Source organism: Trachinotus anak, unplaced genomic scaffold (assembly GCF_046630095.1).
Source record: "Trachinotus anak isolate AG129_WGS33_773 ecotype Australia unplaced genomic scaffold, CSIRO_AGI_Tana_v1 ptg000004l, whole genome shotgun sequence".
Classification (NCBI taxonomy): domain Eukaryota; kingdom Metazoa; phylum Chordata; class Actinopteri; order Carangiformes; family Carangidae; genus Trachinotus; species Trachinotus anak.
Window position 1 is genome coordinate 4,909,885 of NW_027273855.1, and position 16,349 is coordinate 4,926,233.

At 39.2% G+C, this 16,349-nt stretch overlaps 2 protein-coding genes across 4 annotated transcripts in view; one reads left to right on the forward strand and one right to left on the reverse strand.

Annotated features, from left to right (window-relative positions):
* Positions 1-16,349, reverse strand: part of mtor (mechanistic target of rapamycin kinase) — a 90,600-nt gene that overhangs the window by 44,749 nt on the left and 29,502 nt on the right. For all 3 annotated transcript variants that reach the window (XM_071475405.1, XM_071475404.1, XM_071475406.1), the window contains 2 exons: positions 15,526-15,688; positions 13,919-14,064 (listed from right to left, as the gene is read on the reverse strand). In XM_071475405.1, the coding sequence (XP_071331506.1) occupies positions 13,919-14,064; positions 15,526-15,688 (309 nt within the window). The remainder of the gene's footprint in view (positions 1-13,918; positions 14,065-15,525; positions 15,689-16,349) is intronic.
* Positions 7,705-11,192, forward strand: angptl7 (angiopoietin-like 7). Its single transcript, XM_071475407.1, has 5 exons — positions 7,705-8,263; positions 9,472-9,572; positions 9,692-9,886; positions 10,124-10,319; positions 10,439-11,192. The coding sequence occupies exons 1-5, from the start codon at positions 7,903-7,905 to the stop codon at positions 10,606-10,608; spliced, it is 1,023 nt and encodes a 340-aa protein (XP_071331508.1). The 5' UTR covers positions 7,705-7,902; the 3' UTR covers positions 10,609-11,192.

Below are 16,349 nucleotides of genomic sequence, written 5' to 3' on the forward strand. Positions count from 1 at the left end.
ACTGTTGACATGTGAATCAATGAATGAATGAAAGCAGGGAAAGGCAAGGCAGCTTTTAATACACAAGAAATGAAAATACAGTGGATTAAAGAAATAAAATAGAATGATAGACAAAGTCATGAATATTAAAGTGCAGTTCCCATGTAGTTTCAAGCAGAAACTCTACTATAACTGGTTTTACCCTGTGTATATCCTTCAAGCATTTCAGAAATATATACTGGCCCTTAACCATTAGTCCATTAACCATTTTTTTAAAAAAAAGAAAGCCATCGCTGAATTTATAAGACAAGAGGTTATAATACGTCCTCAGAGCAGTACTACTTCTTCAGGCTACAATGACTCGCTTGTCTGACCGGGCCAGTGCTAGCTGGTTAGCATGCTAACTTCAGTAAAAGAAAGGACGTGATAGAAATATAAGCAACACAAGAAGGTTGCTTTCCACAACTCAAGGCAGCTCTTGGCGAGTAAAGGAATTAAGTTTGATGCTGACCTTGCAACTTTTCTTCTAAACTGGTAAGTAAACAGCTGTTAGTACTAACATTGATTATATAACAATAGCAAAACTTACAAATAGCTCCCTTTAGAGATTAAAACTAAATATCTGTGGATTTAAAATTGAAACCTTAACAGAATGATGTCATTTGAAGTCCAAAAATCCAGTACTTTGAAAAATGTTGTGACATAACTAATGCTGCTCATTTAGATAATATTTTAATCTGAACAATGTCAGTCAACACCATCTGAAATCCAGACCCAAATCCTACACTTGTAATACACACACACACACACAACGTAAATCTTGAAGTCTGGCATAGGCACATCTCTGAAAATAATGAGCACCAGGTTGTCATTATCAAATACAGATCTTGGCCTCTGTGCGTCTTAAGAGACAGTAGTGCATCGCTGCATCAGATAAGCATGGAGGTGGTTACCTCAGTCACCTGCTTCCTTCCAGATTGTCCTGGGATGAGTGTAGCTAAAGAGGGGTTTAATCTATCTGACACCATCTGACTAGCCCATTGTCTCTGAGTTCTCTAAAAAAAAGTCAAGACAAAAAGGTGGTTGTTTCGTCACTGAGCAGATGCCACAGCATAGGGAAACACTTAGTATCCCCCCCAACTTCAAAACACTTTCCTCAAAAAGAAAAATCAGCTCTCTCGGGATAACTTATCGTAAACCTTTGTGGTTTGAAATGACGTACTGTCATGCGGAAAGGGGGAAATATGGCGTTATAAACAAAATGTCCCAGCTGAAAGAGTATACAAAGAAAAACATCTCACTCATCTATTACATAACTTTACATGACAATTTTCTTTCTCTTTTCCCTTATGTAAGTTAGGCATGTTAGGGCACCATTGAGACATCAGCTGGAGAAACCATTCCACGCGTGTTTACACCACACTATCACCACATTGGGACAGCACTGTAGAATGTGTCTCCTGGGTTCCTCACCTTCAGGTCAAAAAGTCAACAGAACAAAGCGTCTCCAGTGGCCACCCCACCAACCACCTAAAGAAAAAAGCCTGAACGTTACCTCATTGGAATGCTGTTGTTGCTATGTGGACAAACAGAATCATATACAATGTTTATGGATGGACCTGAGTTTCTACGAACTACATATTAAGAACATTTCCCGTGAAATTATCCAATAAATATTACTAATGACAGATACTAGTTCTTTGATACATGTATTTTGCTTTGTTCTACTGAATTTGTTTTTTATTTCCAAAACAATGAAAACCAGTGGGTCTAGTTGTCAAGTTTAGTTGCTAGGAGAAGGTATTCATATTTATATTTGCCATATCTATACTTAAGGATAGCATTTGGTTATTCAAATTAATTGAGGAATCCATTTTAAATTCATGGAAATAGACATCAAAGCTTTATGATAAAGACAAAATTTTTTACTTGCTAAAATTAATGGGAAGACCTACTTAAATGCCTGAGATCAGCAAAAACTTCTTAATGCTTAACAAAAAAAAAGCCAAAACTGTGGAATTTCTGAATGCTGGCACAAGTGTTTTTTGTTTTCTGTCCTATGACACAATATTTTTTACATCCCATTGTCACGAAATGTCTCTCTGATGCAGTGCCACATGGCCAACTCTTGTTTACACAAAGCAGGGAGAAGTATTCTAAAGGGATAGTGGCTAATCCATCTCCTTTTCCTTCCAGTACTGTTTGTCCCAGCTACTGGTTTGTGGGGTGGTGAGCAGACGGCCAGTGCCTGGCCTGCATCCGCTGTATGACAACAGACGCCACCTGGTAGCCATCACCAGCTTAAGCCATCAGACCGCTTGATGGTCTGCCAGGGCATGAAGTCTGCCACTTTCAGAGCTAGAGATGCCCCGGTGAATACTGGCTCCTTTATTATGGAAAATATGGAACAGTTTATTTTGCCCCTATACGTGACCAGATTTAACTGAGTTGAAGATCATTATCCTGTGTATAATTTTGAAATTTAAATCCATGGTAACTCAGCTGTTTGCCTTAAGTATCTAAAATAATGGTTATATCCATCCCATGGATTTTATACAATAGCTTAGAGGCACTGTCAGGCATGTCATTTCTAGTCCCGTATATTTTCAAATTAGTAATAATTAAGTTAGCTGTAAACTAACTTACATTGAAAAACAAATGGCACTTATGTTGTCTTTGACCGTAAGCTCGAACTCAGTAACAGTTAGTTAGTGAATCACAGTGAATCCATTGCTGCTGTAAAGAATAATAAAATAAGGAGTAAATAATAAGCAGTAATGAAGGACCTTATCTATACAGTCAAAATCGCAGTCCTGCAGTGAATATCAACAATATTTGTCATGTCTATTGGCACATCAATATACTAGTAATCTGCCTTATATTCTTTCAAATTTCAACCACTAATCAAAACCATAGAGCTACTGATGATAATCCAAGATAAAAAAAGGGGAATGTTTATCATTAGCTTTGGTATGCATTTTTAATCACAACCCAGGAGACATTACTGATTCTGGAAATACTGAGTGTAAGCACCACAAGGAATAATAATGGCTTAAATTAAGCCAAACCTATACCAAAATTTGAACAATTCAAACTAAGGACCTTCTGTGCAGACACAGCAGACAGGTGGAAGAGGTTACTGGTAATGAATATTATGTAATTCTAAGTTTTGAGATAGAAGTGCTGGAATCCACTGGCTCCTGCTTTCACCTCCTGACTTTCCTGTAATTGAACCCATGATTTCTCTGCTGACAGCTTGGCCCCTGTGGTCACTGTTTGATTACAAAACGTTTTTCCAGCACATTTAGGGACACAAAAGCAGTCTGTGAGCATATTCTCACCAAAAACACTTTGTTTAGTCAGCTCGTACTTATCAAAGCTAGATGACTGCTGCAATTAGCACAGCAGGGTGTCCAACTTGTCTTAAAGGGCAAAGGAAAAAAATATGTTCAATGAAATGTGTGGGCTTCCCAAGGAAGTCATATAAAGAAGGGGGCTTTGGTTATAGCTTAGTGAATACCTCTAATGTTAAAAGGAGCCTTGCATTCTTCACACAGAGCCTGGTGAGACATGGTTAGAGGGTAAATTGTGTTTAAAGAAGCTGTTTCAAAGGGAAAAACAGTGTGCTGCTAAACGTATAAAACAGCATCCAGCTGGACTTTCCTGTACTAGCACTGAATGACAGAGTCCAGGACCAAAGGAAAGTGATGCCGCTGGGATGCATTGCTGGAGAGTGAGATGTGACTCAGAGAGCAGTTAGGGCAATGAGAGAATCCAGGAAGGCAAATTATCCAGATTTTTCCAAAAAAGACTGACGCACATCAATGACTTAAGGTTAAGAGTTACAGGGAGGTAACCAGACACTACTCACTATCAAACACCAACACTGTGTTGAATAGTTAGAAACATCTGACAACTACAGAAATACTATTTGTTCAGAAGCTAAGGGGAAAAGGATAAAAACTGAGCAAACATTCAGATTCTCCAGACCAGTAAACTTGCTGCTGTCTCTATGTTGGCAGCAGAGCTGGAAATGTAAACTACTTCCTAATGTAACTCCATTATATTTAACATATCATAGCAAAGATTATTATCCTAACCCAATTAACTTTAAATAGTTTCTCTCTGGTAGATATCATCTGAAGAGTTTGAAATATAGTGGAAAGGTAAGACTGAACATCCAGGAGAACATTTCATGGTAGCTGAACTTACCATGAATGTTACAATGATCTCATTTGCTTGCTTTTCATGCTAAAAGCAGGAGTAGGTACACGTGACCAAGCCACATAAATATTGGGGCTGACCATAAGATTGTGCTAAGTTGTTGCCATAATCTTTTGACAAATGAGAGAGACTGAGGGTAAACTGTCTCAGATCTAATCAGACTTTAGAATTTGTTGGGCAATTAAAACCGCTCACCAAACCACAAATGAAAGCAGCCTATTATCTTTCAATTATACTTGTACAAATGTCTTATTACTCCCATATGTGTCTCCCAAATCAAAGAAATACAGGAAACTAAAAGCACATGTCAAACTCAACAACAACTAAAAGAACCCATGCAATGAGTACAGGGGAAATTGCAAAGCAGTGACCGGTTGTAAAAATTGGCCAGCAGCATTCAGGCAGCAAAAGGCCCGGGAAAAGGAGGAGCTAGACACATCCAAATATTTAGCTTGAACACTGTGACACATCAAAGAATAACCGACCAATTCATAATTGTGTAATATTTTTGGAATTAACAAGGAAGTTATTACTTTTTATTTGTGCTCTAAACACAATGCTGAGCAGACCGATATAAACTGTTTCGTCTGACCAAGTGGGAAAAAGTGAGGGACACTTGCCAAACATTTGGCAGGAGGGACACGAAGAGCCTTAGGTTTTAAGAAAAACAAGGCATCATTTATGATCCAACATTATGTAATAGGATGGTAGACGAGATTTTTGCCCCAAATATGTGATATTCAACCCTATCTGCCCCACTGTTCCCAGCTTTGTGCTTTCAGACATTACACAATTTCATACAAATGTATCGGTAAGGCAATGCACCTATGTTGTGCTGCACAGTTCATGGTTGTGTATATTTATAGAAAATAATTTCAAATGTAAGGGATGAGACAAATACGAACTAATGTTTGGGCATTACCAAGTCTCAAATTGCAAATAGTGCTTAAAGGGATTCTTCACTGCTTTGTAGTCCATGAAGTTCGGGGAATTACATAAGAAAGGTTAAAAGGAGAGTGGTCAGTGGTCAACAGTCAATGTGTGCAGCTGAGTCATATTTTGACTCAGTGATTTTTTGTTTTAGTCCCTGCAGGAATGTGTATCACGTCATCCATGTGCACATGCACAAGATACTCATAGAAAAATTGCTCCATAGCACTGCAAGTGATCCAAAACCCTACAGGGTTGCAAAAGACTTACGGAAAGAAGTTCTATGTTGTGGATAAGTCTACTGTACCTTGTTGTGTATTGTCAACTTTTTGAATGATTTATTGAACGTGCAAATGCCTCTGTCCTTCTCTTTTCCAGACAGTTTATTCCTGTCCATGTGGAGAAGGGAAAAGCCATAAACTTCAAGTAAAAATAGACAGGAATGTCCTGGTTCAGCCATGTCTCAGTTAGTACTGTTATGCACAGTTTCCTGCATTTACAGAATACTCTGGCATTTCATCATGGCAGTTACACTATTCTGTTCTGCAATGATCACACATAGCTGACTATCATGGAATCTGTGCATTATCTGTTGTCTCTCTGCCTATGACACACTCTGACAACCCCCCCAGAAGCCCACCTACACCCCTTTGGCCTACTCTCAAAAGGTGTCTCCTCCAAGTTGGCTGGGCTGACATGTCCTAGGGGAAGTCAGGATGAGATAAAAATCCCACTGAATAGATATTCAATATTTCCCTTGACACTGCACAGACATTATTTTCACTAGGGTTGCACGATATGCAAAAAAAAAAAAACTGGCAGATATTGCAATTGTGATGAAATGATCATTTTTGCATTTCATTTTCACTGAAAAAAAGGTTTAAATGATGATGTGATTTTTGTTGGGGCTTGTACCAAACAAGCATGTTCCCTTACACCTGGAGAATATGATTTGTATCTCTCTGGCACCTCAATGCTTACAGTACTCACAATGCACAACAATGTTGTGACACATTTTACCTTTATTAACAAAATTGCAGCTCCTGTGATATGGATATTGCACCTGGCCATATTGCCATTTTTATTATATTTCGATTAATTGTGCAGCCCTTATTTGCACCCTTCACCGGTGACTGGCATGTTAAAAATTTTAAAAGGGAAAACGAAGCAAGAACTTTGTAAACATTGTTATCAAGCCACACAAATGCAACACATTCAGAAGCAGATTGTAAATGTTGGTTCCAACCACCAGCAAACTTTGCAAGAAAGACATTCACTGGGCCAACGTGTGCTTTGTATTTTCCACAAATGTAGGTGTTAAAAATGGCTCCAACTCCCAAACTGAATGGTCATATTAAATGGCTGTGAGTGTTTCCCTTCAGCAGTGTTTCCTCAATAAATCAGTATAGCGTAATACAAAAATGACACTGCACTAGTCATGCAACATGATACAGACCATTCTGTGGAGCACCGCTAATTCAGACTGACACATTGACCGGGGGTCAATTCATTAAGTAATTAAGTGATGCATTACACTACATTACACTGATCTTTTCAGCTCTGGAAGTCACATTTAAGAAAAAAGGAGAGTACTTTATAACTGGCTGATTACACTGTTCCCCGTACATTACGGCGCTTGATAATTTTCAAAACCACATTTTTGCAGCACTAACACAACCTGAAAATCTCTCTCCCATAACAATAGCCAATTCCATCTGCTATTCATAAAAGCCACAAGAATATCACGCCAATTTGTTGCTCTGTTCTCTAGTGGGTAACAGTATATCATTTAAGCATGTGTGATGACAAAGTGTAAAGCCTTTACATATGTAGACAGCACATTCTGACCTTCTCCTGAACAAATTCTTTCCACTTAATGCAAACTGTATTTTCATTTTAATATAATTTTATCTTACAAGTTTCACTAAGCAACACCCTCCTGAAATGTGATGCTGACACTCAGGGGAAAACATGCCTGCTTTAACATCTGCCAAAAAGGGTAACATCAATAGAACACTTAACCTACAATTAAGAGTGCTTAGTGACTTCACACATCTCTTGGCATGAAAAGACCAAATTTACTGAGAAAATGCTTTGCCCCAAGGATATAGAAAAATCTGTTACTAACAAGGTCATTATGAAGAGAGGGAAGGAAATTACATACAACTGCCGAAAAGTATTCAAATGTTTTCACGAAGGTTCTGTATAACTCAACAATTAAGTTAACTGCAAATTTTAACAAGTGGCACATAATGGAGGTGCAACAAGTTCAGACAGTAGCCTTTTTTTTTTCTTGTTTCCTCTGCTCTTTATGTTGCTCTTCCAGCCAGAGGCAAAAAAAACATTACTGCCCAGAAACCTTCAACATCCGACAGAGTGAGGAGAAACGTGGGTGAAACGTCTGTGGAATGAGTGAAAGTAAGATGAGGAGAGATGTGTGGGGGGGGGGCAAAGGGAGGAGGAGGGATGGGACAGGTCCTCCACCCAGATGGTTTGAGAGGGTCAGCATGGTGACTGGTGAGAGAGAGGGGGAGGACCCACATGCACAATATTTAAGATGCTCAAGCAGAGGAGAGTTTCACTGAAGAAGTAAGACGGAGCCTGGGTGAGCCATTGGTCAACAGAGAGCTCCAACTCAACTCAACAGCCAAAGCTTGTGTCCAGTTTATATTTCTAGCAAAGATCTTCGACAGGGACTGACTACTTTTGAGCACCAAAAGCAAAAGATACCTGAGTTTGTGTAGAAATCTAGAGCATTTATATTAAAAAATGGCAAAAGTAAACTTGAGTATAGTGGCTCTGGGGGTGACACTGCTCCTGTTAGCTGAGACATGGGCCCAGAATCCTAAGAAGAGGCTGGCACCTGTAAAGCCTCCCAAGGCTCAGTGCTGCGACGAGGTGCGCTCTCTCAAGGTTCAGGTGGCCAATCTGACCAGTCTCCTCGAGGAGGTGAGTCGTAAGCAGGAGACAGACTTGATGAACGTTGTGAGGCAAATAATGGAGCTGGACAAGCAGAACCGGCAGCAGGAAGCACGGGTCACAGAGGCAGAGAGCAAGTACTCAGAGATCAACAACCGTGTGGAGATCATGCAGCTACAAACCCTTCAGTCTGCTACTCAGACTTCATCAGGTGAGCATTAACACTTTGTGTTTAATCATATAGTGTCTTAAGTTGTTTGCTGGTATAACCTCTCAAAGTTTGCAGGGATATTGTTTAGCTCAACATTTTTGCTCAACTGAATTTATAACCCTAATATTCCTGGGGATGTGGTAAAACTGATCCACCAATGACTCTAGTGCACATTTGACCTGCCTCTTACTTTCTCTAGCCTGTTGAGCAGCTGCAATTCATGTTCCTGGTAAAAATTACTTCCACACATGGACATAGTCTTTTGTTTAGCAATCTTTTCAGCTGGTCTCAATTTTGCACTAAAAGAAAAATGCCCTTTTTAAGATTTCAAGTTTAATATGTCCAAAGGGCTTCTTCTGATAAGATAAAACCTAGTACAAAACACACTGAGATAAGCCTCATTTCACTGGAATACAAGACAAAACAAAACAGTTTTCAAATAGGTCAAATATTTGGCACACATAATACTATATATTTATTTTAGCTGTAAAAACTATAATCAGCATTGCCCATTACTTTGTGGGTCCCAGACAACTATTGTGAATTGGCTGTGAGGTAGATTACAGTGCACACGCTTACTTGAGCTGCCCAACAGCAGTTAAAAGCATTAATTTGGTGCTGTGGGGGCCCATGTGCAGGGCTGTCAATAAAGAGTTCCATCAAAGCCATATCTTCTCCACCATTCAACTCAACTTTAATCAGCACTGGCTGGCGCAGAGAGGTTAAGCAGGCATGACGTAGTTTATTATTTCACTACTGCAACTGTGCGGTCTAACAGGGCCACATTTATGTCACTGGCAAAGGGAACACAGAGACCTTTTCAAAACTTGAGTAAATTAGAGACGGGAGAACAGAACAGGAAGGGATGCAAAGATTAAAAGAAGTGGAAGGTTTCCATCTCTTTTTTTTTTTTTAACACAGACTTTAAGTCTTGGGATCTTGCTCCATAGTGATCTCATAGCCCTATTAATGGCATGACCATACTGAAAGAGGAGTAAAATAGGGGACCAATGCAAAAATCTGAGCCATGCGGTGCATATCACACTCTGTTTTGATCTATTTAGCTTTGGGAGGGGGCAAAGATAATTTTTTCATCTGTACAATCACTCAAATATCCATGAAGCTGTTAGAATTTATGACATTGAGATTGTAAGAGCTGCTCATGAAACTGCATATTGTTTTAATATTACTTATGTTCTTTTTTCCAGATGCCATATATGACTGTGCATCACTCTACAGCAAGAACTACAAGATCTCTGGCGAGTACAAACTGCCCAAAGATGAGTTTCTGGGTACACCTGAGCAGAGCGTAAGTTATACTTGGATCTTGTCTTGTACAACGTGTCCTCTTTGTGTACTTCTTGGTCGAACATGATGAGCGTTCCCTCTTCTCTCTGCACCGTATTAAATGCTGGTAAATGCTTTCAGGTCTTCTGTGATATGGAGACAAATGGAGGTGGTTGGACTCTAATCCAAAGGCGCAAGATCGGCCTGACATCATTCAACCGTGACTGGAAGCAGTACAAAAGTGGATTTGGATCCATCCGTGGAGACTTCTGGCTAGGCAATGACCACATCTTCCGCCTAACAAGGCAGCCCAGTGTGCTCAGGATTGAGATGGAGGTAGGTATTAGAAAACACGGCACTCATGTAGGCTTGAAACTCTAAAGAGCAAGAACATTTAAGTCATGGATAAACTGTTTCAAAGCCTAAATCATAGAAGCAATTTATTCCTATGGGTAATTAAAATTATTCATAAATCAAACTAACTTTTAGCGTTAGGAAGACCATGAGAGCTAATATGCTCAGGTTCCCTAATTGTCCCTCTCTTAATCATGTTATATGTGTTTTCCAATGCAGGACTGGGAAGGAGAGACACGGTACGCTGAGTATGGCTTTTTCACTGTGGGTAATGAGCTGAACAGCTATAAGCTCTTACTTGCCAACTACAGTGGGAACGCTGGCGACTCTCTGCGCTACCACAACAACACCAACTTCAGCACCATCAACAAGGACAATGACAAATGTGTGGATGACTGCGCTTCCCTGCGCAAAGGTAAATAATTGGAGAAAACCCATGTAAACAATCCATGTAGTCATTTACAGAAGAAAGTAAAGGCAGGAATTTCCTTCCAACTAACTAATTCTAATTCTTTTCCTCTCACCTCCTTGCAGGTGGTTACTGGTACAACTGCTGCACTGACTCAAATTTGAATGGTGCTTTTTACCGCTATGGTCAGCACACAAAGAACACAGATGGGATCACTTGGTACGGCTGGCATGGGCCCAACTACTCCCTCAAGAAAGTGGAGATGAAGGTCCGGCCAGTGGGTTTTCAACCATAAGTGCTTCAACCATGTGTCCTGGATTATGTTCATAAGCATGAATATACTAAGAGATTTCTCTACTACCCGTTCAAATTGTAGCTTTCCCTCAACTGCGAAAGGAATGAAAATGTTGTCTGTGATGGTCTGGATAAGTTTCAGTCAGATGAATGTGTATTGTTTCTGCCATGTTTGATTGTAAATTGTAGTTCACTTTGTGTATTTATCATTAAAATATTTTATTTTTTAAAAGCTTTGATAGATGCTCTTTACCACTGTCCCATATGGGTAACTAGATTTTGTTTTCATCTTTCATCTGTCTTGAAAGCACTAGGATTTATGGGTAGTAGCAAGAATCAGTCCAGACTGGTCTGGTTTGGGTTGGGTTTGAATCATTAAGGACTGGTAGGAACTAATTAAACTAAAGGATCTTTGTGAGTTGCTGGAATGGGACCAAACACCAAAGGTATTTCCTATGAATTAGGCTGCATTTTATTGTAAAACCCTAACCATTGATGATGGAAATGTGTAATTTGTAAAATGTGTACAGGTCTGTAATTATGTTGTTTTATGTGATAGAAAATAAACATATTTTTTAAAAGAAACATAGTGCATGTGTTTAACTCTTCATTTTATCATTCTCCTCACTTCACTGGCTACATAGCAGAGTTGACAGAAAATCAATGGGAGTCTAAAAGAAAATCAAGGTCTTGCACGCATTCATTTTCAATAATGGCTACAAATTAGCCTTGAGCCGCTGACCTCTGACTCTTGGGTCGTCTCTTGACAGCTTGGCCAAAGGTCCCAGGACAGCTAAACCAAATGCAGGAATGAAGACCACACACACACTCCATTCTGCCATGGAGTTAAATGCCTCCAGGTTTACTACTTTGAAAACAATAACACCATTTTGCTTTGAACCAACAGAATTCCTTCGAGCATTCAAATACCTACAGACAGGGAGCACTGCCTATACAGGCTCAGTGGTAGGCTTAGTCAGATTCTCTTCCTTTTACAAGGTGACAAGTTCGTCAGGGTAAACATCTAATTAAAGCTGAGCATTTATTCCTTCCCTTTAAAAGAAAGACCCACAGTGAAATAAAGGGCACTTTAAAAAAGACAGTTGGACAGTGACAAATGACCAGGTCTTTCTATTTCAATGGCTCAAAGTATTCACACTTGTCTCCCCAACAACAAAAGCAGACCCTGAACAGTGGTGGAGGGTGTAAATGCTACTATTAGAGGTCTGTCAGTAGTGAAGTGTACCTTACTACTGACATAAACCTTTATGTCTCCATAGAGGCAGTTCTAATAGCCAGCATGGCTCGTTTTAGGAAACATAACTTCTGCAAGTGGAATTATTTTTCAGGAAGGTTAAACTTTAGTGAGTTAATACAGAAAACTGAAGGAATCCAAAAGGGTATCAAAATATTTTAATGAGCTTATTTTAGCCTGAGCAATAACATTATATTTATAGTGTGTATCTAGCAATTGGGCCTTGTTTTACAACCAGTATCCTGACACCATGTTATAGGGAATTGCAATCCACTCTAATGGCTCTGCAATAAATACTACCTTTTGTAAGTTTGTATGGTTTAAATTTTCTTCCTCTAATTTTGGAGGCTACATTTTGTGATGTTGTTCGACTGCACTGGATTATGTTATTTTCCCTGCTATTCATATAGACCTATGTAATTATACTTAAAGGTGGACTACAGTATATTGTATGAGGTGTTCCACCTGTTATTTTTCTCACACAGGGTAAAAACCGCACTTCTAATGCAGTAATAACAAGAGCACAACATCGTAGGTACATTGCAGTGCTACTGGATTGCATTACATTGTACATGTTTTCTTGCTTGTGTGTCCGCCCCCTTCAACTCATACATTGATTCCGTTTAAGCAGTTGAGAGGTTAAATAAAATTATGCACAAAAGTCACACTGGAGGTAAGCATAAAATGAGATCAACAGTTTACAGCCCTCTATATATCTGAACACACTCAACTTAATTTAGAAATTCAATTTCCAAGCGTTTCCATTGTTCATGGTGACAATATGGCTACACATTTATCATTAATGCATGGTCCAGATGCAACAATGCCCAGCTCCTGTGGCACAAACAGACCTTCATAACACCTTTCACACACATTTCACCCCCCATCATTAAATTCTACAACATATTGACAAATTCAACTATATTTCCACAAGTACAAGTGACAAAGACACTGCCTAATGAAACTAAATGCCAGTGCGAAATATTAATGCGGAAAATGTGACCAATTCACTGACTCTTTCCAAAGCTGTAGGGCCTGAGAATATAATCAGGCCACAAACTAATTCTTCTGATTTTCTTAAAATCCATCACACACTATTCATCCCAGTTACAACTCATAAAGTTTGTACTAGCACGAGTACGTCACTTATTCAATTTTAATACCCTGAAGATCCATATGAGAGAATACAAGGAACAATTCCTGAAATAATCACACTCAGCTACAAACACTATGACTCATCAGGTACTAAAATACCAGTGACGATGCCGCCTCGTCATCAAAAAGTGTGCATAAGTTATGAACACATTTTTTTCTAATACAGTACGAGTTAGTAGAGCCAGGTTTACATTGTGCTTTTTGCACATCAGCCTCTAGATCTTTTATGGGAAATCCTAGAGAGGTGAGAACCAGATGGGGATATTGAAAACACCAGAGTGCCGGCTTCCATCATTCATCATCATCAAGGCTTCTGAGAAATTGAAAACAGGCCCCTGAGAAACACAAGTCCAGACACTCGTAGATGAAAAGGAGGCAAGCGTCCAATTAAATGCCTGGAAAACAGATTTCTCCGTGCCATGCCAAAAACACAGAAATAAAGTAGGATGAGAAAAGGGGATGGAAAAGATGACAGAAGATATCAAAGGGTTATGGGACAGAAGGATTTGTATAAGATCATTTCTTTGTGTATTTATTAGATTAGAAATTGAGCCTGAGAGGGTAATTTAATGTTTGTCTTAACTTCTAATGCAATAACTGTTAATCACAGAGGTAACTGTCAAGCCTAGTTTTTGGGATGAGAATGAAATCTACATTATCAGGAACCTTACCTCCCAATGACACTGAATTATGTTATAATCTCAAAGTTTACGAGACATTATTTGTTAGATAACCAAAAAATAAGTTTGGTGGACCATTGAGTGTGTGTGCTTAGTTCATGTCAAGAAAAAGCTTGTGCTTTGCTGCTTTCGGTCAAGTTCTGTACAACAGAAAGACTGAGTTCAACTGCTCATACTTTGCTTGCTTATCATAAAAAAAAAGTCTTTTTCAGACCTCTTACCTGATAAGAGATTCCAGGATGAGAGGAGAAGGACCTTTCTGAAACTCCAGCTCTTTGTAATGCAGAGCCTTGGCGTAGGCACGACACTTGGCAGCTCTCTCACCAAGCAGCACAATGCCATTATCATCTCTCAGAGGCAAAGGGCCCTGGAAGAGGAAACAAATCGTATTAAGTTTTTTCCTAAATGAAATGAAAACTGAATGCACATCATTGTTTGTTTGTTGTTTTTGACCTCTACTGTCCTCTATCGGCAGCAAGTGCTGTTTGTGCCTTCAACAGACCTTATTCTGCTAATATCTGACTGACTCTTTTTATTTTAATGTATACTATAAATTTCGCGAGTGACTGGAATAAGGTGGATTGATGAGGCATTTAAGTGATTTGTATTATTGTGCCTTTGTAACTAATTGCAAAAAGATGTCTGAAAGTCTGCAGAAAGCATCTCATGCTCTTCTTTCCACTGAGGACACTTTATGTGTTTCTCCTGCAGCCTCACAGCAGGGGGTCCCTGCTGAAACTCATTATTACTATGACCCAACCATGACGGTCTCTGCCCTAAACGTAACAGTATCGTCACTAATTAGCTCAACACATGTGGTCAAACAGCAGACTAGAGACAAAGTGCTCACTTGAAAGGCTTTCTCTGTCAAACTTATAGTAGTCTTCCAACACCTGCTATTTCTAATATATAATTCTTTTCAAAATGTTAGTAGCCATAATGTTTTCTGATCACCCCTCTTACTGGACCTGTTAATTAACTGTTGAGAGGTCCGATCTATTGCAAGTTGGGCAAACTTTGAATCCACACCACCACATCCATTTAAACAATGCCTTTTACTGTGCTGTTTTCATTGCTCTGAAAACCACTTGCACTGTGGCACACACCACAGTTGCTCATGCCACAATGCAGGTATCCCAACTGTATTGTTTTTGTACTTGTGGCATTGATGGTTCCACAAAATATGAAATTAGGTTTTTGGGTGGTTTTCTCTTCTTCTTGCACTGATTAATTTACTGATAAACTGTACAGGTTCTGCTACTTGCAGTCATAAAGTCTGCTTTGACTTTTCTGGCAGATACATACATTCAAAACATTGAACACTTTCATGCACAACCTAGTGTGAAGGTGCGCTGATGACAAGGGAAGACATAAAATTAACTGGGTCAAGACAACATTGAAACACATGAGGTCTGAAGGCTGCTGCTTTGCCAGCTGGAGACACATTTAAGTACAGCCTATTTTCAAATGGTATTTCAACATCAAAGAGTCCATATAATGTCATGCACATTCAATAGGCATGTACATTTTGTTCCTTAAAGGGGCGAGACAGTTTGTATAAAAAGCTGAAAAACTGACAAATTATAGTTAAGTCATATTTTATCGACAAAATGCCTAACCCTGATTGTAGAGATTACATTCTATGAAAAAGGTAAAGCCAAATTATTAGCCCTTTAAAACACAATAGCTAATATCATACACTTGAGTTTCGAAATTACAACTTGAGATATAGACCTGCAAGCACCATAATAAAACATGATGTGTGCCAACTGTAACTGTATCACTGTGATTCTGTGGTTTAATGTCTCTACTACAGTCCACTGCTAACCTTGTCACTGTGCTCCATGAACTCTGCCAGGTTGAGTAGAGTCTGTGTGACCTCAGCAATGTCCTGGGAGGTGAGAGCTAATTCAATGCTGCGGATGAGTTCATCCTGCTGGTCCTCACTCAGTTCAGACCAACAGGACAGGAAGGCAGCGTTGAACAGATCCCTGTGGGCCACAGAAACAGCATTTATGCATGAAAACAAAAAGACACACAATGTGTGACACATTAAAATTTTGATTTCTTTTGGGAGCAGGCTTTAAATGAATTTAAGAGGACAGCAAATCAATCAGTAGCAAGATTATTGTATAGCTTGTAAAAAGGATGACTGTATAACAATGTTGTTTTATAGCTTTGATCACAGAGCATTTATTGTATTTTTCAGAAACAATCTGCTTCACATTTACGGTTACACAAAGTCACATCTGGAAAGTAGTAGCTAGCGCAACCAGTCTTGTACTGCTGGTAACTGAGCTGCTCCACATTGAGGAGCTCCACATCAACAGTTATGTGTTTCACCGCTGTGCTCAATGGTGCCTGTCCAAAGCCCTCAGCCTTCCAACCACTAGAGGCGCGAAGTATAAACACAGAGCCTCAAATTCTGTTATGTCTCTGCATTAATATGAGGAATTACAGTGGCCTCACAGAAAGCATTCAGACCTCACACTAATGTGTTATAGACCTAATTGCAAATGGATAAATTGCCGATCAATCTACACTTAATAACCCATAAAGACAAAGTGAAAACATGTTTTGTTTTCTTCTGCAGCAATTTCACCTTTCTTCCCAGATATGTCACCTGCATTTTAGTAGTTTATCTCATTCCTA

What these genes read in the sequence shown, in the direction of transcription:
- angptl7 (XM_071475407.1), top strand. Translation starts at nt 7,903, where the DNA reads ATGGCAAAAGTAAACTTGAGTATAGTGGCTCTGGGGGTGACACTGCTC. An exon ending in TGGGTACACCTGAGCAGAGC is followed by an intron (nt 9,573 to 9,691) that starts GTAAGTTATACT and finishes AAATGCTTTCAG; the next exon opens with GTCTTCTGTGATATGGAGAC. An exon ending in CTGCGCTTCCCTGCGCAAAG is followed by an intron (nt 10,320 to 10,438) that starts GTAAATAATTGG and finishes ACCTCCTTGCAG; the next exon opens with GTGGTTACTGGTACAACTGC.